This window comes from Saccopteryx leptura, chromosome 2, assembly GCF_036850995.1.
Source record: "Saccopteryx leptura isolate mSacLep1 chromosome 2, mSacLep1_pri_phased_curated, whole genome shotgun sequence".
Taxonomy (NCBI): Eukaryota; Metazoa; Chordata; class Mammalia; order Chiroptera; family Emballonuridae; genus Saccopteryx; species Saccopteryx leptura.
In genome coordinates, this window is record NC_089504.1 from 314868508 (window position 1) to 314892369 (window position 23862).

General features: G+C 39.1%; 1 protein-coding gene across 4 annotated transcripts in view; it reads right to left on the reverse strand.

Moving 5' to 3' along the window:
• Positions 1-8165: 8165 nt before the first annotated feature.
• The window catches only part of BRAF (B-Raf proto-oncogene, serine/threonine kinase), a 98269-nt gene continuing 82572 nt past the window's right edge, over positions 8166-23862 (reverse strand). For 2 of the 4 annotated variants that reach the window (XM_066362888.1, XM_066362886.1), the window contains 3 exons: positions 20507-20641; positions 14972-15125; positions 8214-8385 (listed from right to left, as the gene is read on the reverse strand). In XM_066362888.1, the coding sequence (XP_066218985.1) occupies positions 8363-8385; positions 14972-15125; positions 20507-20641 (312 nt within the window). In that variant the 3' untranslated portion in view covers positions 8214-8362. Of the gene's footprint in view, positions 8386-14094; positions 14119-14967; positions 15126-20506; positions 20642-23862 lie in introns of all 4 variants that reach the window. The other 2 variants (XM_066362887.1, XM_066362885.1) reach the window with 2 other exon arrangements.

Genomic DNA, 23862 nt, shown 5'->3' on the forward strand with positions numbered 1-23862 from the left:
TGGACTGGGATGCAGAGGACCCAGGTTCGAGACCCCGAGGTCGCCAGCTTGAGCGCGGGCTCATCTGGTTTGAGCAAAAGCCCACCAGCTTGAACCCAAGGTCACTGGCTCCAGCAAGAGGTTACTCGGTCTGCTGAAGGCCCGTGGTCAAGGCACATATGAGAAAGCAATCAATGAACAACTAAGATGTTGCAACATGCAATGAAAAACTAATGATTGATGCTTCTCATCTCTCTCCGTTCCTGTCTGTCTGTCCCTGTCTATCCCTCTCTCTGACTCACTGTCTCTGTAAAATATAAATAAAGTTAAAAAAAAAAACAAAAAACCCAGGTTGGAGTCAGGCTGTGGCTCTGACTCACAGCTCTGCCTGTTACTAGCAATGAGAGCAGGCAGACGATTTACTTGATCTAAGCCTCAATTTCCTCATCTGTACGTGGATTAAACAGATTAAATGGGCTAGCACGTAAAGCCCTTAGAATGTCTGGCGTAAAGGAAATACCCTGTAAATGGAAGTAACTTATTTCTGGACAACTGGGTCTAAGCTACATTTACAGCGACTTCCTCAATCCCAGATTGATTTTTATAGACAAGCTCTCATATGGACTTTGCTGTAATTGGACATCCCAGCAGATGCGGTACTGCCCCTCCTCTCTGCCTAAAACAAGACATTTAAGGTGCCACTGCATGGGAATGTCGTGTTTCCCTGTGAAGTCTCAAAACTACTTCTGGAAACTGCTCAGTAATTTGACATAGTTTGAAGACATACTATGTGTCTTTCAAATCAAATGCACAAAACCAACTCTTTGGGGTACCAGCATTAAAAATAATGAAATAAAAAATGAGTGCACAGCCTGACCAGGCGGTGGCACAGTAGATAGAGCGTCAGACTGGGATGTGGAAGACCCAGGTTCAAGACCCTGAGGTCGCCAGCTTGAGCGCTGGCTCATCTGGTTTGAGCAAAAAGCTCACCAGCTTGGACCCAAGGTTGCTGGCTTGAGCAAGGGGTCACTTGGTCTGCTGAAGGCCCACGGTCAAGGCACATATGAGAAAGCAATCAATGAACAACTAAGGTGTCGTAATGAAAAACTGATGATTGATGCTTCTCATCTCTCTCCGTTCCTGTCTGTCCCTATCTATCCCTCTCTCTGACTCTCTCTCTGTCCCTTTAAAGAAAAAAAAAGAGTGCAGTTTCAAATATATATACATTCTATATGTACAATCTATGTTCCTACAAAAATGTATTATTGGATGTTGTATCCAAAAAGTTCAAAAGCTCCAGACAGACTCCTTAAACGATCCAATCACAGCATGCACTTGAATGGAGCATGTGGAGGGGAGTCAGGTCGCAGTACTGAAATACTCGAGCGTCACCACTACTGTAGCAGGCATCAGTTCTTGACAACTGACTATTCCTTAAGTAATCTCTACCCACCAAGCAGAAATCGACACTGTATGTGTGAAACAAAGTGTCCATTTCTCAGACCCTCCCCTCCCTGGAAGAAGTGTCAGAACCCTGCCCTCTTTCCTTATTGAAGGGGAGGTGCTAGAAAAATAATGTTGAAAAAGACTTCTCCATGCAGTCAATCTTTATTATAGCAGTATTCGCATATTCACATCAAGTACATAGAATTTTTTTGCCTGTTATATAATACAGTTTTTTTAAATAACTTTACACAAATAAATTTCTTCAATCTGAATTTCAGCTATCTTTTTTTTAAATTCTTCATGCTTTTTCTACCCAAACTGAACAATATTTTCCATTGTACAAATTTACATGAGAAAAATTCCAAAGTACAAATGAAGGGACCTGAGCAGGAAAGAGAACCAAAGTGTCAGGAAGTGAAAGAATTGGAAAAAAATAAGATTCAAGCAAACACTGAGGATAAGGGGACAAGAGAGAGATGACATCCATTTGACTGAAAATAAATCTTTTTTTTTTTATGAATTGAAAAATAAGTTTTAAAAATAGTTACTCCTTAATTTTTGCAAAGCAGGTAGAGAGAGGTCTGTGGACAATTAAAAAGTCCCCGTCTGTTCACTGGGTGCGCCCCAGACTCGACAAGAACCCTTTCAACGCTGAGTGGAACTGAACCACACCCAAACCTTAGGCAGCGAGAGGAATGTGTGTGTGAACTGCCACAAGGTTGGAGTGGTGAACCTGGAGCCACTAAGTCACCTCAGTTACAACAGGAAGATTTCCCTTTCCTCTGCCTGTAGAAGAATTGTCCTCAAACCAAGAAGTACATGAAAGGGGGTGTGTGTGATGTCCTTTTTCTCGGTCTAAACCAAAGAGCAATCATAACTACTGTAGAGAATTCAAAGGAATATGTCGGTCAACGGTCTACGTTAATCCCCTGATCAGCTGTACACTCCTGCTTTAGAAGCAGAAATGGCCAAGGAAAGGGTCAGACCTTACAACTGACAAATGAGGTTACCACAAGATGTTACTGTGATAGTCCTCCTGATCAGGCGACATCATGAAGGCCAGACCGAGACTACAGCATGGAGCATGGCCAAGGAAACACAGGACCTGAATGCATTTTCAAAACACACACACACACACACACACACACACACACACACACACACACACACCCCCTGTATGTAAACTAAACATGAAGATAAATAAGACATCAAGGTTAGCCACTTGTGTTGCTAATTAATGTGAATAAAAAGGCATGATGTTTTCGTAGCTGCTTTAATCAGCTATCCCCAGAACATACACAAATGTGTAAGGAAGGAATGATTTTTTTTTAAAAAACCGTTCACAGCTTAGAATAAAAAGCATACTTATTGCACTCTTACATGTTATTTCAGATAATTACGGTTTTTATTTCCCACCCTGTCCACTTCTCCCTACCCTCACTCCCACGCCCCCCCCCCCCCCTGTCCTATTTGGTCCATTTTTCTCTATAGTTGGGCCTAGTCCATGAGCTTTGTTGCTTATGCTGGTCTGAAGTTTCCTCCTATGTAACACCTACTCCACCAAAACACACGAGTTAAAGAAGCTTAACACACAAATGCAACATGTAAGTTTCAAAAGAAAACTGGCACTAAGCAACTTGCTCCTAATCCCCACCTGCACCCCTGTAACTGGAACCCTTCCTTGGCCGTGTCTCTTGCGTGGAATTCAAGCCTGATTCCGTACACAGATACCAGGATGAGAACCAGCTGCTCACGGGGCCGGGCGGCCTGCTTAGTGTGCCAGGGGATGTGACAGCTTGCATGAATCCTTTTTTGATACTAACATGAGTAAACATTATTTCAGTTCTTTGTTTTTATGGAGTATTTCAATCTATAAAATTCTATTTAAAAAACACATCACAAAAAACCAGATGCAGGCTGTGTCCTCATGCACAACTGGTGATACCGTTGTAATTAATCGGTCAGAACAGCTAAAAAAAACCTTTTTTTCCCCAATGAAACTGATTTAGTAATCAATTAAGACTAAATTAACAGTTGAAGTTGTGATGCTGAAATAAAAGATCTACTTAAACATTTTCTTTGAGGTGGGGACTAACGGTCCCTATGCATTTTTCAATAAAGCACTGTTACCTTAATTTAATATGTTAGGACTTAAGATTTTGTCCTCTACATTAAAAATACCTAATAGAAAAACTGTTAATTACCCTTTCTACAACTGATAAAATTTAGGACTGAATTTCACTTCCATGTCTGGCTGTGTGTTTCTGTAAAACAGCCCAAAATGTCTTTGTCCAAACAGAAGTAAAAATAAGTTATCTGGAAACAAAACAAAGCTTACTGTCTAGTGTTCTGATATAACAAACATCTTACTAGTATTTTCAATTTTACCAGAACTAGCAACACAGAACATGACTAACACTGGCCTCTCTGCTGGCCAGCGCACACATCAGGCAGCGACGCTACTGCACTCCTCGGGTGCTCCGTGCCCCGTGGACCTTAGTCATACATCTTAGTACATCTTGAAAACTCGCCGAGGACAGCACAGTGCCTTTCTTGGGGGCGGTGAGGAATGAAACAGACACATGAAGCATATCGGAGTGACCGGTTCACACCCATGGCCAGGTCACTGACTAGTCCGTGCCTCCACATAAAGCAGCCCCAGGGACCCCACTGCCCGCACAGCACCCCAAACAGTATCAGCAGCACAGTTCCGCTTAATTTGCAAGCAGTCCTGGGAGGCAAGTTTATATTCCAAACTCTGAAAAATCAGTGTCTAGGTTGGCAGCAGTATTCTGGAAACAGAATCAAACTCTGTCCCTTGTTTTAACTTCCTTCCCTCTTCCCACTAAGTCAACACATAAGACGGCTGCCCAGCTTACAGTACTTCAGCCTTGAACTACAGTAATTTCTTAAAATGCCTGTCAAATATTTGTTATATAAAAGTTCCATGCTTTGAAGAATCAATGGGAGTAGAAAAAGTTTCTCTAGAAATGTCACTGAACTAGGACATCAACCTATTTGCTCTATATGATAAATATATCTGGCTACACTAGGGGTTATGCGCTTTAAAAAAATAATTTTGTTCACTGAAAATTTACTGGTGTCCTTTTTTAAATGTGATTTTGGCTATAAACTCTTTAGTGCATTGATCTTTGCAGTCTAAATTGCGCTCTTAAAAAATATTGACACAGCTGAGTTAGACCAGAGTGGCTGCTCTCTTCACACATCACTGATTTCTGTGAAAATTTTAGCTTTTTTATTGCATCATGAAGGCACAGTAAGATCATTTGGCAAATTGTCAAGGTGTTTTTCTAGAGCCTCACCTATACCATTTCAATGTATGGTCTATCAGCTAGTTCCTGTTCATCCTCACAGTGAACCTTCCATGTCTGGCTGTTTCTGTAAAACAGCCCAACGGTTGGAATCTGCCAGCCTCAATGTGCTGCTATGCTTAGCACTAGTAAGGCTAACGTGGAGAGGATCTTGCAAAACGGGTCATCATCCTTTACCCTCTGAGCTGGGCAGTCTATCAGGATGCCTGTGCAGGTGACAAAGCTGTGGCTAACTCATTGTGAAGGTATGATGTCTTGCTGAGCCCACTGAAAATTAAAATTATATAATTGTTAGTGAAGTGATACCATCGCTATTTAATTGCATGCAACTGACTTCAGGTTGGGACTCTGAAAGGTGCCCCTGAACTGGTTCCGGCACCCCTCGCGACAACATTCAGACACTCTGAGCTACCTTTCCAGCATTACTGTGCATGCAGACACGGCCCTTCAGGACAAGATGACAGCGCTCGCAAACAAGCATACGTGAAAGTTCAAATCCTACATCACGTTCGTGTTCTAGAGCTCCTTCCTGACTGTTCATATTTTAAAATAAATAATGATTCATTACCTCATTCTGAGGTAGTATTTTGAAGAGGTCACCTGAACTCTGCAGTATGTTTCAAACTAAAGCTACATGAGGTCTGCCCGAGATGGAGGGTTAAGTGAGAGCTGGGGGGTGTGCAGCACTCCCTGCCTTACCTGATGAGTCAAAGAGAACATCACATGATACAGAACTGTGACCTGTCCCACGGGAATCTAGGAAGTATCTCGTTTCAGGTGGACAGTGCTGAAGTCCTGAATTCTAACTATATAGTGCCCTTTCTTCTCCAACACCAACATGACTGCAACACATATACTTTAGATATGTGACTTCATCTTCTAGCGTGTCCCAGTTACGTCCTACCAGATCTCACATATAATCAGGGACTGCATGGTCAGGACCCAGAATTGGCCAGCAAGGCAAAATCCTCTTTTAAGGTGCACGTCAGTACAAATAATCACATGGATTTTTCTCTTAAGCATCAAAAAATAAAGCAAGTGAAACTCAGAGGGAAACCCCTTTACGTGCCAATTGTAAACTAGAGAAAAAACAATTTGATGGAAAAAAAGGAAGAAAAGGGAAATTTTCAAATCTTAGTGTTTTTTTAAAGGTCTCTTTAAAAATCTCTCAAGAATACCCTGAGCCTGACTTCCAGGCACTGATTCATTTGAGATCAAGTCTGTTCCTCCTTTTAAAATGAGACAGCAACCTATTCTAAAAAGAAAGGGAAAAAGAAACTGTATCCCCTTGAATTTTGTTTGGAAAACTCCAATGCTAACCGTCCTCCAAAACTAGTTCCTTGCTGGCTCCGGCCGCCCCAGGTCGCCCTGCACTCGGGCCTCTGGTGGGCTCTTCCTGCTCAGAGACATGGGTGTAAATAAGCCCAGCTCTCTGCCATGTCGGTAACGGGACACAGGCCCGTTTATAAGCATCCACGGGAATACATTTAGAAAAATAAAGCAATATGTTTTAAAAGAGGCAGCATTACACACACAGGGTGTTCTTCAAATGAGCATGAACCATTTCCATCTTTGCAATTTCTGAATTTTGTTAAGGAAAAATTTGTTACTGCTCTGCTTGTATAAGACCTGAGAACATACTACTTTTCAAACTCACTAATAACTTCAGTCTATTTTTCATTGTGCTGGACAACCTTTTCCAAGTCTGTGGAATTCTCAGTAGGTCTTCCTGTGAACACAGGTATGTTAGCAAACATCAGCTAATAAGAGCTTTTAGGAGAGAAAAAGAGAGCGGGGGGAGTCACAATCTGAAATTTTAAAATAACAATTTCTAATTCCCTGATTCATTTTACAGTTCCTGTCTAATTTCTTTCAGATCCTTGGTTACCTAGCTTGGTTGGGCTAAGTACATTTGATTTTATCTACATTCCTAAATCCTGATAAAAGATTCTAGACTCATGAAAAGGGAGGTATTTTTGCCATTAATATGTTCAGATTCACTTTGTCACCGCCCTGACTTTTACCACCTTTTAGAAAAGGCCAAAGTAAGCTATGACTAGGTTGTATTTGTCACTTACACTAAGATAAAGAATGAGGTTCTTAATGTCACAGCAGTTCTCACTATAAAAACTGATGTTACACCTCACACATCCTCTCTCAGTCCCAACAGACCTAAAATCGCCAACCTCTACCTGGGAATCAGCTGCCAAAATGCCCAACCTTTTGAAGACCAGGCTTGGGAAAAAAGGAAGGAGGAGAATGAATGGAGACACCACCATTTTTATTTTAGGTTGCATATTCTAGATAAAAGACTAGAAAGAGGATGAGGATGTAGTGTAGGAATAAACTGGAAGAAACAATGAGATTATTAGCAAAGATGTTAGTGTGGATCCAGCAAGTACCATTAATTTAAAAATTGTAAATATTTAGGCATATGCTAAGACTCCCCATATTTAGGTAGAGAAAAGGATAATGATTTTTCTTTAAAAGTTGTTTATATAACAAAAATACAACTTTCCAGGATATATAATTCTAGTGGGAAGTATTATTCCAATTCAATTAAATCTGAAAATTACTTTCTTTTTAATAAAAATATAATAGAAGAAACTCAGAAATTAAAACTTGTACCTTACATTTAAATTACATAAATGTCTCACATTCAAAACTGTTATCAAGCCATTTTTAGGCTTTTAATTAGATACCACCATGTCATTTTTGTGCCTTGGACATAGTAGCCACATAAGTACTTGGTGACTGGAAGAGCTTAGGAGGAAGATTTTCCTGAGAACTTGCTATATTGTGGAGGGGAAAAAAAATCCCCAGACCCTTCTCTTCATTGCTGGACCCAGTGAGCAAAGAAGGCGGTGTGTGCCTGCACGCCCAGCCTGCTGGGTTAGGCAGGCGCCACAGCGAGCAGGGCAACAAAAGGCCAGAGACTCAGAAGGTCAGGAAACAGATGCAGCATCCCCTTTTCCTCTGCACCAACACGCAGCTCGTCTCCCCCTCATCCTCCATTTAAATAAAACAGCTTCATTTTGATAAATGTGTCAAGGACTGAACGTGCACCCTACAGACAAGGAATGCTGCATTTCTGTTCCGTCCCTTAGAAATTAACCAGTGGTGGCAAGGGGAAAGAGCTCCACGACAGAATCCCCGAACAGGAAAGAGAACGATGCTTGGTGATTGCAACTGCCCCATCAGACGATCAGCCACACATTGATCTGGCAGTTAAAAGGGCACAGGTGACCGGCAGACTTTCCAGAGCAAATCTCCCAAGCTGTAGCAGCAGTTTCTTTCCATCATGCCCGACCAGCAAAAGGTCAGAACTCAGGGTCTCTCCTCTTTCTTCCTGGGAGTGGGCAGACTCGTATGCACGTGGTGTTTGTGTTGAAGAAGAAACATTGGCAGCAGAGAATTCTGGTTCCTAAAACATTCTTCCCTCTTTTCTTGGATGGGAAATTCCATTCTGTTCCACACCAGATTATGCACTGAGAATTTTGTATCTTTAAAAAAAGATCTGAGGAACAGAACTGTGTTTTGATGTTAACAAACTGTACGAACACAAGACTTAAGAAATAAGAGTAGATGCTGCCATGTTGGTGTGGCTACTTGAAGGCTGCAAATTCTCCTGTAGAGGGAGGACAAGAGCTAATTTTAAAAAAGTTATCTCAAGTAACCTAGGGACACAAAATCTCAGTGACACCTCACTGAGAGGGGACTAGCTCTCTATCACATATCTAGCAACACCATCACCAATTCAAAAAGCAAAAATGGCTGAAACCCATGACAGAAGACAACTTACACAATACGTAGACTATGGTTCAATTACATCAATTAAACACCACGTCTGCAGATAATTTCCTAGCTGGGATTTATTTGCTGTAGTTTTAATCAAGCTGAAAAGAGTTCCAATGAACAAAGTATCTTGAAAACTGACTGTAAAATAGTAAGGCTGATTTGTAGCATACTTAGCCCTTGAATTATCAACTCGTTTTCATTATAATGCCACTATTAGAAGAAGTAGAAATTATCCTCATTTTGCAAAAGACAAAATTAAGAAGTCAAATAATTTGTCCACATTACACATTTGACAGAAGGAAAGAAAATGCAGACCCTTTATCTTCTAGTTCATTTCGCCTTTTAAACTACCAACAAATTATATATAGGCACCTGTCACTGGACATCACTCTCAGCATAAGATTTTTTAAACCATGAAGTCTATTTGAGGTATAACACTCCTTTAGCTTACTGAACTTGGGGGCTTGATAGAGGGGCCATTATTTCTCACCTACCATTCTGTTGGTTCTTCTTATTAGAGATACTATAGTTGATTTCTGGGGATTGGTTAATAACTGAGAACTATCAGAATTTAGTCAGGCTTACTTACTATTTTTCAGTAATAGCAACTTCTGATGAGGATCCAACCAATCACTTATATGAATACACTATTTAATCTAGGAATAACCTACTCATTTTCTGACTGCTATTAGATAGATTCTGTTTACTAGAGAATGCTGGCATGTTCCAACAACCGGCAGATTGTTAATGTCTGGCTGAATGAACCCTCAAATTGTATGTTGCTAATATTAGCAACTGTTTGACTGCCTGTTGCACACCAGGTGCCTCACTGACTACTTCATGTATGTTTGCACCTGATCCCCATCATAACTATGAGGCAGGTGCTATTACCCTCCTTTCTCTCACAAAGGAACAAGCTGGGTTTACAGTGGTTAGGTAACTTGCCCATGATCTCAGAGTCAGAATGCAAAGCCAAGTGCTGACTCCAAACACGCCCCTAAACAATTTTCAATAATTAATCATTGTTTCTCCATTCTGAATACAACTACTCTTTCCATCTAAAGATTCCTTTTAACAAGCAAGTAGCCAAGGATTTGTGAGCCAAAAGAACAAGGAAGGGTTAAAAGAATGATTACCTCATATTTAAATTTAAAAGGACTAGGAAGTTTGGTACTGATAAAAATAAGACCTTGAAGAGTAAAACATTTAGAGCATAACCACAGGAGGATATTCTATATTAACAGAGACTCAAGAAATATATAAACATTCTCATTATGGTTTGAGTACCTTATAGTTTTAAGGTTATTTTTTTTTCAGTATTTTAACATTTCTTTAAAGCAGTTTTCAACATTCTTATGAGTAGTCACTGTAGCAGAACCTAAATCTCACTGAAGGAAGCCAATGTAAAAACAGGATTTATTTAACAGAAATCTATAAAAAATGGCTAGAATTAATCTATTAAGTGAGAATATCAGAAAATGATAACTCTAAGCCAAATCTTACATTAAAATATAACTTTAAAAAAATCTTCAATGTTTCTTATTCATTATTACAATTAGACACTCCATTTTGTTGAAGTGTTCTGCTATACAAACTTGAATATTAACCTTAAAAATAAAAAAAACACCCCAAACCACCTCTCAAAGCACAAAATCTTACCAACAAAATCCAAATCAAATACCAATAAACACTAAAGATCTTCCTACCCGAATCTACTGCTTCTAATGGAATGCAAATCTTTTCATAATTAGACTTCAGGCCCAGAATTACAAAACAAGGACAAAAAGAACTTAAGAGTTTAGGGATCAATAAACTCTATGTATGTTCCTGAAATCATAAAGAAGTTTTAGAAAAGATAGATCTTTCTATCATTTTGGGGGTGAAAAACTTTTTTCCTGTTTATTCTTTCTTGCATTGTCTGGAAATCTCAATCACCCCACTGCCTGCCTTATTTTATTTGAAGAGTCAATTCTGCTTGTATGAAGTTATTTTAAGTGAAATACTCAGATTTTCTGAAAACCTCAGTATATTATTTTAATTGTTAACTGAAAAGTCAACCAGAGGCCAAAATGAAACTTTTTTTTTTACCTTTTTTCTGATGAAGAAAAACCTAAGGTCTATTTCCCATTTGACTTTATTTATGACTAGGGCACACAACTCTTGGGAAGATGCTGTGATGTTATACACCTCAAATATCATGGCTTGTTTATTTGAAAACTAAGAATTTTATTAACTAGTTTTAAGATATTACTAAATAACTACCTTTTATTCCAGAACTGAATGTATTTTTCAGTAGCTGTTATACATAAAATTTGATAAAAATTCCCCTTAAAGATAAGATATGCTATGAAAACTCTAATGATGTTATTCTGTACAAATTAACCACTGCTTTAGATGGAGGGGAACAGTCATCTGCAGCCAGAATCTGCCCCATTATTTCTGTGTGGTGGCCTTTCAGGCAGTTTCAAAAGCATAAGGAGTACGGTGGCACAGACACACTGGTTTCCTTAAATTCTTTAGAGAAATGGTCACAGGAGAGATGAAATATTTAGTCAAATAAAAAGTAGTAAAGCCATGCTCAATAATTCTCAAATAAGCCTATGACTGACAAAATGCTTTAATGACGAAGTACCCATTTCATAATACTGAATTAAAAAAGAAAAGTAGATCATGTCATTAAATTAAGAGAGTGACCAACTTGAGAGAAAGGCCATTTAAGCTGGTATATTAAATAGTTACTATTTAGAGAGGGTGATTTTAACTACTGGGTCAGTATTTAAATGGCTACTGTAATATTGGGAAATGAATAAACCTGAAACATTTAATTAAATGCTGTCATACCTAACCAACTTAAAATCAACACAAATCTCATTACTCATTATTGACTAGTAAAACTTCTACAATGTGCAACAAACTTTATGAAAAGGCTGCTCCTAAAGAAAGAAGTGAAGTTTTTTTTTTGTATTTTTCTGAAGTTGGAAACGGGGAGGCAGTCAGACATACTCCTGCATGCGCCCAACCGGGATCCACCCGGCATGCCCACCAGGGGGCGATGCTCTGCCCATCTGGGCCGTTGCTCTGTTGCAACCAGGGCCATTCTAGTGCCTGAGGCAGAGGCCATAGAGCCATCCTCAGCACCCGGGCCAACTTTGCTCCAATGGAGCCTTGGCTACGGGAGGGGAAGAGAGAGACAGAGAGGAAGAAGAGGGGGAAGGGTGGAGAAGCAGATGGGCGCTTCTCCTGTGTGCCCTGGCCGGGAATCAAACTGGCAACCTCAGTATTCCAGGTCAACCTGGCCGGGAATCAAACCTGGGACTCCTGCAAGCCAGGCCGACACTCTACCACTGAGCCAACTGGCCAGGGCTGAAAGAAATAAACTTCAATGGAAGCATCTGTGGATCTAGGTTTTAGGAAAGAAGCAATCATGAGAGAGTGACAATCCTGTTCCAATTGCCTGGTTAGAGTGATTAACTTTACATGTGGTTAGGAAAATAATGGTTTTCTTTGTTTGGAGAATATATCTAAAACAGTACAAAACAACAATAGAAAGGGAAACTACCATATATCATTCTAATGTTTCCCACATCTCCAGATTCATGTTATCTGAACATCTCATTTATTATATTTTTAATGGTTCTTCCACTAACATCCACTAACACATCCAGTGGGCCCATTTGGAAAGAAGAATTACCATGTGACTTGTTGGAGGCATGTTTTAATGCTTATGGGATGGCAGTTCTAAGAGCTTAGCATTGAATGCCTCTGGCAAAGAAGACTGACAAAGAAAGAAAGGAGTCAAATGCAGATGGTGGGGGCTGGGCAGGTGTTCATGGGCAGAAAAAGGACAGTGTCCAAAGAAAGTAAGACAGAAGTAAAGCAAGTAGACTGGAGAATTACAGAAAGAGCTCTATCAATAAAAGATCCTTCGACTCTTGTGCCTCAAAATGCCCAAGTCTTTGAGCATTCCTACTTGCTTGCTTTTCAGTTTATGAATAAAACCCTGCTTAATAATTACTAATAATCTTTTCTTTGGCGTCCACTGAATGATTTAGAAATCATGCACTCTTATGTTTCCCAATGTTACATTATCTTGTATCTTTCATATATTTTTTTAATATTTTCTTTATTGATTTTTAGAGAGAGAGGAGAGAGAGAGAGAGAGAGAGAGAGAGAGAGAGAGAAGGGGGAGGAGCAGGAAGCATCAACTCCCATATGTGCCTTGACCAGGCAAGCCCAAGGTTTCGAACTGGCGACCTCAGTGTTCCAGGTCGACGCTTTATCCCACTGCGCCACCATAGGTCAGGCTCTTTCATATTCTTTAAAATATGAGAAAAAAATTTTTTTAACTGCTCTTGCCTAAACTGAAAACCATGAATCAATTTCTAAAAAATCAATGGTTACTTAAGCTACCCAAATGAGGGGCAAAAGGCATGCCACACTTATCCCTGAGAAGTTTTCCTGGATGAAATCTAAACTATTTGAATAAAAAAAGTATTTAATTGCCAGGTGTGTGGATGTCCTGGGTTCATTTCCTGGACAGGGCACACAGAAGATGTGCCCATCTGTTTCTACACCCCTCCCCCTCCTGCAGCCATGGCTCCATTGCAGAGAGGTGGCCCTCAGAGCTGAGGATGGCTCCATGGCCTCTGCCGCAGGCACTAAAAAATGGCTCCAGTTGCAATGGAGCAAGAACTCCAGATGGGCAGAGCATCGCCCCATAGTGGGCTTGCCAGGTGGATCCCAGTCGGGGCACATGTGAGTCTGTCTCTGCCTCCCTTCCTCTCACTGAAAAAATAAAAGCATTAAAAAAATATGTGGTACTTAAAAACTAAGTTATTATTAGTTTAAAGTCTTTCCGATTTTCTTTATTGGCTTCAAAGAAGGATAGCATTTATGCTGATGTTGTCTGTGTGCCGGCATAACTTTGAACTGTCAACTATATTTAAAAATCAGCACAAATCCCAACTGAACAAATGAAGAGACATTCAAGAGGCTGCTTACGGTTCCTAGGCTGACTCAAGTAAAAAAGATGGCAATTTTTTATTTTTTTATTTTTATTTTTTTATTTTTTTTTTTATTCATTTTAGAGAGGAGAGACAGAGAAAGAGAAGGGGGAGGAGCTGGAAGCATCAACTCCCATATGTGCCTTGACCGGGCAAGCCCAGGGCTTCAAACTGGCGACCTCAGCATTTCCAGGTTGATGCTTTATCCACTGCGCCACCACAGGTCAGGCAATTTTTTAATAAGATGACGGCAATGTTTCCTAGTAAGATTATGGTTCACAGTAAGAATATAGTGACTGCCACATTACAGTCATTTTCTATACAAGACAGTGGACATATTAGAAAGCACTAACAAACACACTGTACAATGGAACACACAAAAAAGAATGGCATTCACTCATAATAAGCAGAATTGCTGGGAAAGACTATAAGGAACACAAATTTTATAAGACACATGGATAAGGTGATTGCTAAACTGGGCATAATGAGAAGTAATATAATTTAAAGTAGTAATAATTTTTAAAAAAATCCATTACCTGGTGTTTGGCAACCAGAGAGATCTAAAAGAAAAACAAACAAACCTAAGAGTTCTCACAGGATTGTGTGAAGCTTTTTCAGGGAGGAAATTTGTAAGGAATTTTGGCTTCTACATATGCAAGATATCCTTAGTATATAAAGAAATATTTAAGAGGAACTTCACTTGATAACACTTCTTCACTAAAGATCCAAAGTTAAACTATGTTACTCATGTCAAATATGCCACTCCTCAGCAACAGCTTTTGTTACCTGAACCCACAATTTATAAAAAGAAATTGTCTAGTCTATTGAGTTAAGGGAATAAAGGACATCCACACTTTCCAAACTAATAAAAATAAATAGTTACAGGAAAACTATTAAGAATAAGAATGAGGTTATTCAATGTTAGTGACCTCCTGCATGCGACCTGTCCGGTCCGGCTTGCCTAACCTGCCGCAGGCAAGCCCCTGCCAACCTCCCACCTGCACACGTGCGCGCACTGTGTGCTGCTCTGGCAGACCCTGGCGGAAGGGCGGCAGCTAAAGACAAAAGGTGCATGGGAAAACTTTAATCCAAGTTTAATAATTAGAATAACCAAGTAAACAAAACAATCCTGGAACAAAGAGTAAAGCACCTGGAAGAGACACTGCAAAGTTTCGCAATGTCTATGTATTTTACAATCTCTTGGATGTTGACAATCCAATGATTAAGTATAGATTTTTAGATAGGAAAAAATTGCATCCAGTTTTTAAAAACTTAAGAGTTCTTTGACTCACCTTTAAAAAACACCCTATTGAATTTAACAAATATATAAGCAAACATACGTCCATTTTCCTTTGTCCCTACCCGCCTGTGTGTTCGCAGGCGTTAATGTGTGTCAGTAGACGGGAAACGCACCGTATCCCCCGGCCTGGATGGGTGTTTTGGGAGAAGCACAAGCGTAGAGACTGAAATCCTCTGTCTGGAAGCCAGCCCGGTTCAAGGAGGGTTCTGATGCACTGCGGTGAATTTTTGGCAATGAGCGGGCCAGCAGCTCAATAGAGGCGAGAATCTAAAAAAAAAAAGCACAAAATAAAAAAAGGGTACTCTAATACTTGGAAAGCACCTGAAATCTTCCATTGTCTTCCATATTATCCTAAATGCCTAGAAAAATACTTAAGAAACCAATATTTTTCCTTAAAAAGAAAATGACCAAACTACTACAGCTTTAATCTTTATAAAGCGAATAGGGAAAGTAATCCTCCAGATAGCTGTATTTACATTTTAGATCCTTTGCCAGCTTTGGAACAGTAAATAATAACTTTTAAACCAATTATGTGCCTATTTCTCATAGACCAGCGTCCCTTTTGGGAAGATGGGAGCACGGAGAAGTAAAGCCCTGTGTGACTTTGTAACAGAGCCACCAGAGCAACTCAGTCTTTACAGAAACTTAGTAACGGGAAATGTTCCACACAATCACTAAAAGTAGGACCCAAAGACCCAGACTGCTAGCGACATAGGAGTGAGAAGTGACAGGTTACAACCCAAGAGGGAAGAAGACAGGAAAACTTTACAGAAATACTCCCACACACAAAATACAGAAATTCAGCATATTGTAAGGTATAAAGAAACAGGTTATGGCTCTTCAAGGCATACAGTACGGTAATGTATGTACACAGCCATGACACATGTATAAAGGTCTTGGCATGATGCCTGGAACCTAGCAAGTATTCAAGAGTACTTTAGTAGCCACTATTATTACTATTATTTTCAGAGCTACCAAAACTCTTTAATATTAAACTATAATCTGTATAATGCTTAGCATAAAAAGGCAAAGAAGTAATGTTACAAATTTTAAAAAATTACCATACACAAAAATTCAAATAATAAAGTATAAATCCTATCTTATTGTGGACAGAAAGCCAACAGGGTCTTTGCAGATTTTGGGGGGACAAAGGCGTGGGGAACTGGCAGTAAACTGACAATCTGCCCAACCCCCCACCCTCACTTGTTCTGTGAAGCTGCTAAAGGCAATTTTTACCACACCTTAATGTTAGCTGTGGTGCTGGATTGTTTATACTTGTTCTACCCCTCATGTCCCTCAGAAAGACTAGAGGCAATCCTTTGTTTTGTGACGTTAGATGTTATATATGGTGGGGGTCTTCTGCACTTAGTAGAATTCTTGGGATGCCTTGGAAATGTGACTTTGTTTTAATGATCTCTTTGATTTGATAATGGCCTCACTTTGCCATATAAATAAAGCAGGTAGGGGAGTGGAGGGTCCCTTTTTGCAACCTATCTCTTGCCTTGCAAAGAGACCTCCCAAGTCCATCCCTTTTCTCTTTAAGCCTATTTTTCTTAATTTGGTGCCGTTCCCATTCAGGATCTGGAATTACTAGTTGTGCTGATTCATGGCACTATCTTCCAGGAGAAACCACTGTAAAAGAGTCTATACTTTCTTCTGCATCTTTCCTATGCATAAACATGCACATATGAGAACAGCCCATTCCTACACCACCACCATTTAAAGTGGTATCACACATAGTTTTCTGCATTGCTCTTTCCCCTAACAATATCCATGCCATCTATAGAGCTACCTTGATCTTTATGTCTTTAATTTTTCCTTTAACAGTAAATAACATTCTTATATATATCTGAATACTGTGGAAGCAAGTCCTGTAATACAGGTTTTAGGAGTAGAATTATCAGAGGGCATATGAAATCTACCAAGTTCTTTCATAAGGCCTAACCAATTAACATTCCATCAACACTTAAAATGTAAAAGAAATGCTCTTCCTCACTTCTCAATGTTGTTCTCTATGCTGCCTATTGCCAATCTGAGCATCCAAATCAAAACATTTTTCACTATTGGGTTATGCTGCATTTTACTACTGTCACTGAACATACATACATACATACATTCATTCATTCATTCATTCATTCATTCATTTTTACAGAGACAGAGAAAGAGTCAGAGAGAGGGATAGACAGGGACAGACAGACAGGAACTGAGAGATGAGAAACATCTATCAATAGTTTTTCGTCGTGACACTTTAGTTGTTCATTGATTGCTTTCTCATATGTGCCTTGACCGTGGGCCTTCAGCAGACCGAGTAACCCCTTGCTCAAGCCAGAAACCTTGGGTCCAAGCTGGTGAGCTTTGCTCAAACCAGATGAGCCCATGCTCAAGCTGGCGACTTCGGGGTCTTGAACCTGGGTCCTCCGCATCCCAGTCCGATGCTCTATCCACTGCGCCACCACCTGGTCAGGCTGTCACTGAACTTTTAATATCTTGTTTTTCTTTTGTATTTCTTTTGTGAACTGCAAGTTCACGTCCTTTGCTTATTATTTATTATCTTTCAATTATTGATTTGAAGGAGCCCATTATATAATAGAGATATTTAACTTTGTTATATATGCTATAATTATTTTTGTTTATCTTTCAATATTATTTTACTATATAAAGGTTTAAAAACTGCTAATCTTTCTCTATTACTTGTGGATTTTATCTCTTGCTTAGGAAAGCCTTTCCTACTTCAAGGTTATAGAAATGATTTTATTTTTTTATAATTTTGTTTTTTACATGTAAACTTTTAGCCATCTCAAAGTTATGTTTGCATATGGCAGTGGTTCTCAAAGTGTGCACCCTAGAAGATTTCCAGGTGTGCCCTATGATATTCCAGAGCAGTATATGCCTGTTGGGGACCAGAAAACCAACAGGGTTTTTAGAGTTTAGATTTCTGGGGGACAGAGGCGTGGTCAATTGGCTGTAAGCTGACAGTATGCCCAAACCCCCACCTCACTTGCCTGATTAGGTTGCAAAGGCTATTAAGCTGTGGTGCTGGATTGTTTACACTACCCCCCATGTTCCCCAGAAAGACTGGAGGCAAGTTTCTTCTATCCTTTGTTTGGTATAAAGTTAAGATGATATGTATGGTGGGGGTTTTGGATTGATGATTAAACATAAGGAATTGTCTCTTGAAGCCTTTTGGATTTCTATAAAAGAAGAATATGTTGCAATATCTAAAAAAGCTTTGAACATTTTACTATAATTTTCAACATCCTATTTATGTGAATTAGTATTTTATTTTCTATCCTCAATACAATTAAGAGTAAAAAGAGAGGAATTCTTCAATGTATTGAGAAGGAAATGAGAGTATGCCTTTCAAATATATGCCCAAACATTGAAGAAATTGCTAGGACACATCAGGCTCATGTTTCTCATAAACACAAGAATGAAAAAACTTAACACATTCATGCTGGGACCTCCTGAATTTACTAAATATTATTAAGGATGTATATATATAAAAAGATAACTTTCTTGGTCATTTAAAAATTTTTAATCCCTTTTTTATGAATTCTAAAAAGCATAACAAAAAATGTAATATAAAAATGTTTTTTAATGTCAGAATAAATTTATTTTTGTCGTTTTTATTTCATTTAATTACCATAAAAGCATGCTTAGACTTTATATTTTTTCTTTAATATTTGACTTATTATAACGTATTTCTCAGAAATCTGCATATAGTGCGCCTACAATTATTTGTAGGATTTTAAATGCGCCCCAACTTCAAAAAGTTTGAGAACCACTGGCATATTGGTATGAAAAGAGATCCTCTAATAAAAATTTTAAAATAATACTTAGAAAAGGGAGCCTTCAAAATCTGGAAAATTCACAAATGTATTTCATTTGCTGAAACCACAAAAATACCGAAACGTTACTTATGTTAGGAATTTTAATATTTTGCCCCTTTTAATATCTTTTAAAAAGTGGGCCTAAGTATATAAGTCCCATTATTAACGTACATCAGCAGTGTTAAACTAGGACCCGTACACCTGGGAGGTGAACTGAGAACAGTTCAGGGTCCTGATAACAATGACAAACAATACTGGTCTTTTTACTTTGGCAGTCTTAAAGCAGTGATTTTTCTAGACTAAAAATAAACAAATTCTTCTTTCTTCAAAAGAATAGTAACTTAGAGCTCCAATTTGTAAAACATATATCGACCCACCCAACTAGTTAGCCTCCCCTCCCCACTCTGAGGCAGCCTCTGAGAGACCTGGCAAAACTAGACATTCTATCTTTAATTCTTTTTTTAAAATTTATTCATTTTTGTAGAGGAGAGACAGAGAAAGAGACAGAGATAGATAGAGAGAAGGGGGAAGGAGCAGGAAGCATCAATTCCCATATATCCCTTGACCAGGCAAGCCCAGCATTTCAAACCGGCGACCTCGGCATTCCAAGTTGACACTTTATCCACTGTGCAACCACAGCTTAGGCTCTATCTTTAATTCTTTAGATGAGAATAAAAGATTCTCTTATTCCTGTGATAGTGACCTTTGTCTCAGAAACTCAGCCAGGACTGGGTATTCAAAGGCATAGGTTTAGAAAGAACCAGCTTGGTAGTTATGGTAGCTGAGTCACTACGGGAGTCAGCGCTTCCCACCTGAAAGCTGTATTGAGTGACTGAGACACATTTATACAGTGCTACCAGGACCCTCCTAAGCATCACAAACACTACCAACACTACCAGTGAGATATTATATTACAGTATCAACTGTAGCTAAACTTTCTGAGCTTATTCAGGTTCTTAGTTCCAGTTTGCGAGGCTTACTGAAAGACTGTTAACTTTAGGCCGTTAGCCCTACAACATAAACAGATGAAAAGCAATGGAAAATTTCCAAAAATCAGAGAAAGGCAGACAGTGCTGACAGCTTCCTTTTCCTTTAGCCCTAGATGGAAATGCCCCTCAAAAAGACCAAGGATTAAAGGGGAGTTTGAAATGTTTCTTTTACCATCAGGAAGAATTAAAGCAGCAGTTCTCAAAGTGTGGTCTGTGGAAAAACTACTTTCATAGTATCACTAAGATATTACTTGCCTTTGTCACTGTTATTATTTTAGACGCATTAAGCGACATTTTCAGACTCTATATGTCATAAGATATTGCACCATAATGAATGCAAACAAGAGAATCCAGCTGTCTTCTTTTTGCAGAGATTTGCAAAAAATGTAAAACAATGCTACTTTTCTCACTAATTGTTGTTTGGGAAAATATATTTTTCATAAAAACATTACTCAACATATAACAGTCATATTATGCTTAAATAAACTTAGTTAAAAACTTTTTAGTTTCATGTTCTAAAATGGTAATTATGACTTACATACAAAAGCTTTTTGGTGGTCTCGATCACTTGAAGTGTGTATTAGGGCTCTGAGACCAGAATGTTTGAGAACGGCTACAAAAGCAAAGTTTTCCTGAATATCCCGAACTGGGGCCGTTTCTAGGCGCACCACTGCTCAGTCTCTATGAAATCACCGTTGTGTTTACTTATCTGGCGTCTGCACCTACTCACACAGAATCTGAATCCATGAGATACAAACTGTGTGCGCTGCTCCGAGGAAGAGTGTTTAAAAATGCAACTGAACATTTAGGGAACAAAGATTGTTCTTACTTGGGGAAAGAGTGGTCGCTCATCTCTTTTCTTTTTTAGGCACTCTGCCATCAACCTCTTCATGGCTTTTGGACAGTTACTTCGTACCTTACTGAGGTCTGGAGATAGATAGCCTCGTCCCACCATAAAGATTATCTGGGAAGGAAAAAAAAAAGGCAAATCATAAAATTTGTAGATAAGTTGAAAAAGATATAAACATTAAAAATTCAACAAGCTATACACTTGTGCCACGTGCATGTTTCTGTATGTACAGGACACTTCAATAAAAAGTTGAAAAACACAATGCTGATATTCTGATGCCTACATAAAGACGGAACCAATGCTCCAGGGGCTGTGAGCTGCAATCTTCAGGGCCCTTGACTATTGTGGATGTCTCCTAATTGCTCTCCGGGCTCCAGTCTCTCCTTATCTAACCCCTTTTCCCACTGATGGGGTCACTGACTGTTCTACAACACAGATTAGACTATGTCTCTTTTCCCACTTAAATAATTTATGGAGCATCATGCTAAAACCTTATAGAGAGAGAGAGAGAGGGAAAGAGAGAGAGAGAGAGAGAGAGAGAGCGCGCGCGCGAGTGCAGGAACCAAAAATGTTAACCTTTTTAGCTGCTGTCTTTACATCTGCATTTTAAACTCTTTTACTGAGGAAACTCTAACAGGACGTTTTGTTACATAAATCTGAGAATCAGTCTCCTCCAGAGAGAACTAAAACCTTCTGTTTAATAAGTAAAAAGGTTTGTCTTCCCAGGTGTCGAGATTTTTAATTTTTCTAATTTCTTAATTTTCAGCTCCTTTGTTAGTGGACAGAAACAGATGTTAAGGAGTCTTGGGACTCAGGGAGGGAACAGGTCCAAAAGGTACAAACTACAGGCTAAGGCAGAGCCAGTAAGAGATCACTGTGACAGGGCAGAGTGATAATTTTTGGACAGTCAAGTTAGATATCCTACTTATGTTACTTCCTGTTTGGTGCCGTACATACCTCAAAAGTGAAGGTATAAAGCTTATCCTCTTCCTCCCACTTTACGAAAGCTACCATTTGCCAATATGGAATCTCACTAGAGCACACAGCGCTCCAGGGTGCAAAACTGGTGTACCAAAGGGACACTTCCAAATATTGGTCTCTGTGCTCCAATGGATAGATGACACTCCCTTTGTAGGACAGCTGGCTTATAATTCTTCATTTTCAGTAAAAATAATTGAATTGTCAGCTGATTATTAAGTTATTAACAAGTTATTATGCAATTTTTGGTTATGTTAAAGAAATGAGTTCACGAAACTGAGTGGAATGGTGTACAGTGAAGAATTAACTTTGCCCACCCAGAGGGCTGGCCTCTACCTTTGGCTCCTGGGAGGCAATCCCTCATCCCCAGGAATGTCCTGCCTGATAAGAGCGTCTCTGTTTACCTGCGACCCTGGGAGAGACCAGACAGTCTATGCTATCAGTGTGATTTATAGAGGGGGCTTAGATTCATGTGATATCAGCTTGCCCCCTGAAGAGACTGAAAACTAAGGTCGCCACAGAGGTGGTGAATGAAGTGTATCTAGGTGACTTAGCCCCAGTAACAAGTCTGTTCATTCTAGCAAAAGTTCTATTTATCCACAGAGACAGGAATGAATTGGAAAGAAAGGCCCATGTTGTTCATTAAGACACCCATTTCCAATCTAATTCTACCCTCAATGTCTCTTTGTAATCAGAACTCATTTTCATCAGTTATAAATTAATGGTTATGAATGGCATATTTCACAATTAAAAAATTAACATTAAGAACCAATGAAGTCACAGAAAAAAATTTTAATTCTAAATTCAAATATTTTTGTTGTTGTGGCAGAGATGTAATGTGAGTGATTGACAAAAGATTTTAAAGCATAAAAATGTTACATTAGAAAAAAATTCTGTGGAAAAAGTAGAATACCAATAGTTCAAAGAGGATAAAAAGCTATGTAAAACTCCCAATAATTAATTAAGAGCTTTAGTATTTTAAAAAAAGTAATGGTAGGTATAGGTCGGTACGATTTTAGATTTTACTGGGTACATTTTAAATAAGGCTTTCATGGCTTTATTTTGAAATGTTAATACAATACACTAGATATTATATTCTGTGCAATTATTTAAATTGAAAGAGAATCTTTCTTGGATGCACTCCGTGGATAGAAGATTTAAATGATACTTACACTACAAAATCAGTAGCTTGGTTTGAAATTCTGGTAGAAAATAGAAAGACTAAACAGCAACCAAAAAGTTAAGTTTTGTGTTGACTTAGGTAGAGATACAGTCATTTAAACAAATTTCAAAATATAGAATTAAGACCACTATTGGGTAAGGGCCACACAGTGATTCACTGAGCATATACCAAGTACACGGTAACTTAGAATACTTCTCTGCTATCTCAGGACAGTGGATGTTCTTAGGTGAGAAAGCTACTCAGACCTATCACCGAGAAGATTGTAAACTGAGTGACTACAACACACACTATAATTAAATAAAAACACATTTATATGATACATAAAACTATCATTTCATTAGGTTGTGAGGTTATGATAAAAAACATAAAATATTTGCACTTAAAAAAATTCTTCAGATTGGTGCTTCTTGGTATACATCAGAACCACCTGGGGAACTTATTAAAAATACAGGTGCTTGGACCCCCCCCCCCCCCCAATGAACAGAAATCTGACCTAGCATCTCCACTTTTTAAAATAAATTACCCAGGTGATTATGATACAAACCACAGCATAAAGTATAAATATTATTTAATTACAGTTTATGTCAGCTCTTGTTTTCTAATATATTAACAGTGTACTTGCTGCAATCTCCTCCCCTCTATGCCACACACTTACTCTCTTTTAAAATGTTGAGGTGTACAAGGTAACTGCAGTAAAGACAAGCCCCTTTCCCTGGCCAGTGTTAGAAGCCTAGGTGAGTTTACTAGGATGGGTGGGAAAAGGCAGAGTTACATAAGAACGATGCATTAGTGCATTGGGAAGGTAAGGGTCAGAGAACAGGAAGATAGGAAGGGAGGAATAAAATATCTCCCTCCTACCTCAATTCTCATTATAGAAAAACGAGATCATGATGCTCCAGTTCCTCCATTTACCTTGCTGCACCTGTTTAAGCAGCAGAGCCTGCCACAGGGTGAAAGGTCGGAAGCCTGCACGCTGCAGCAGCCGAGCTCGAGCTTCCGACAGAGCCGAAGTTGGGAAACAGGAGGGCCAGCCCTGTGTGGCTCCCTGTGTTCAGCCAGCAGAGGAGGAATGCCACTCTGGCACCACACATGACTAAGGGTGCAATTTCAGGGAGGGGCCGGCCCTGAATGCTGCTGTCACTACTGAAGGTTTACAAAAGGGGCCTGCACTGGG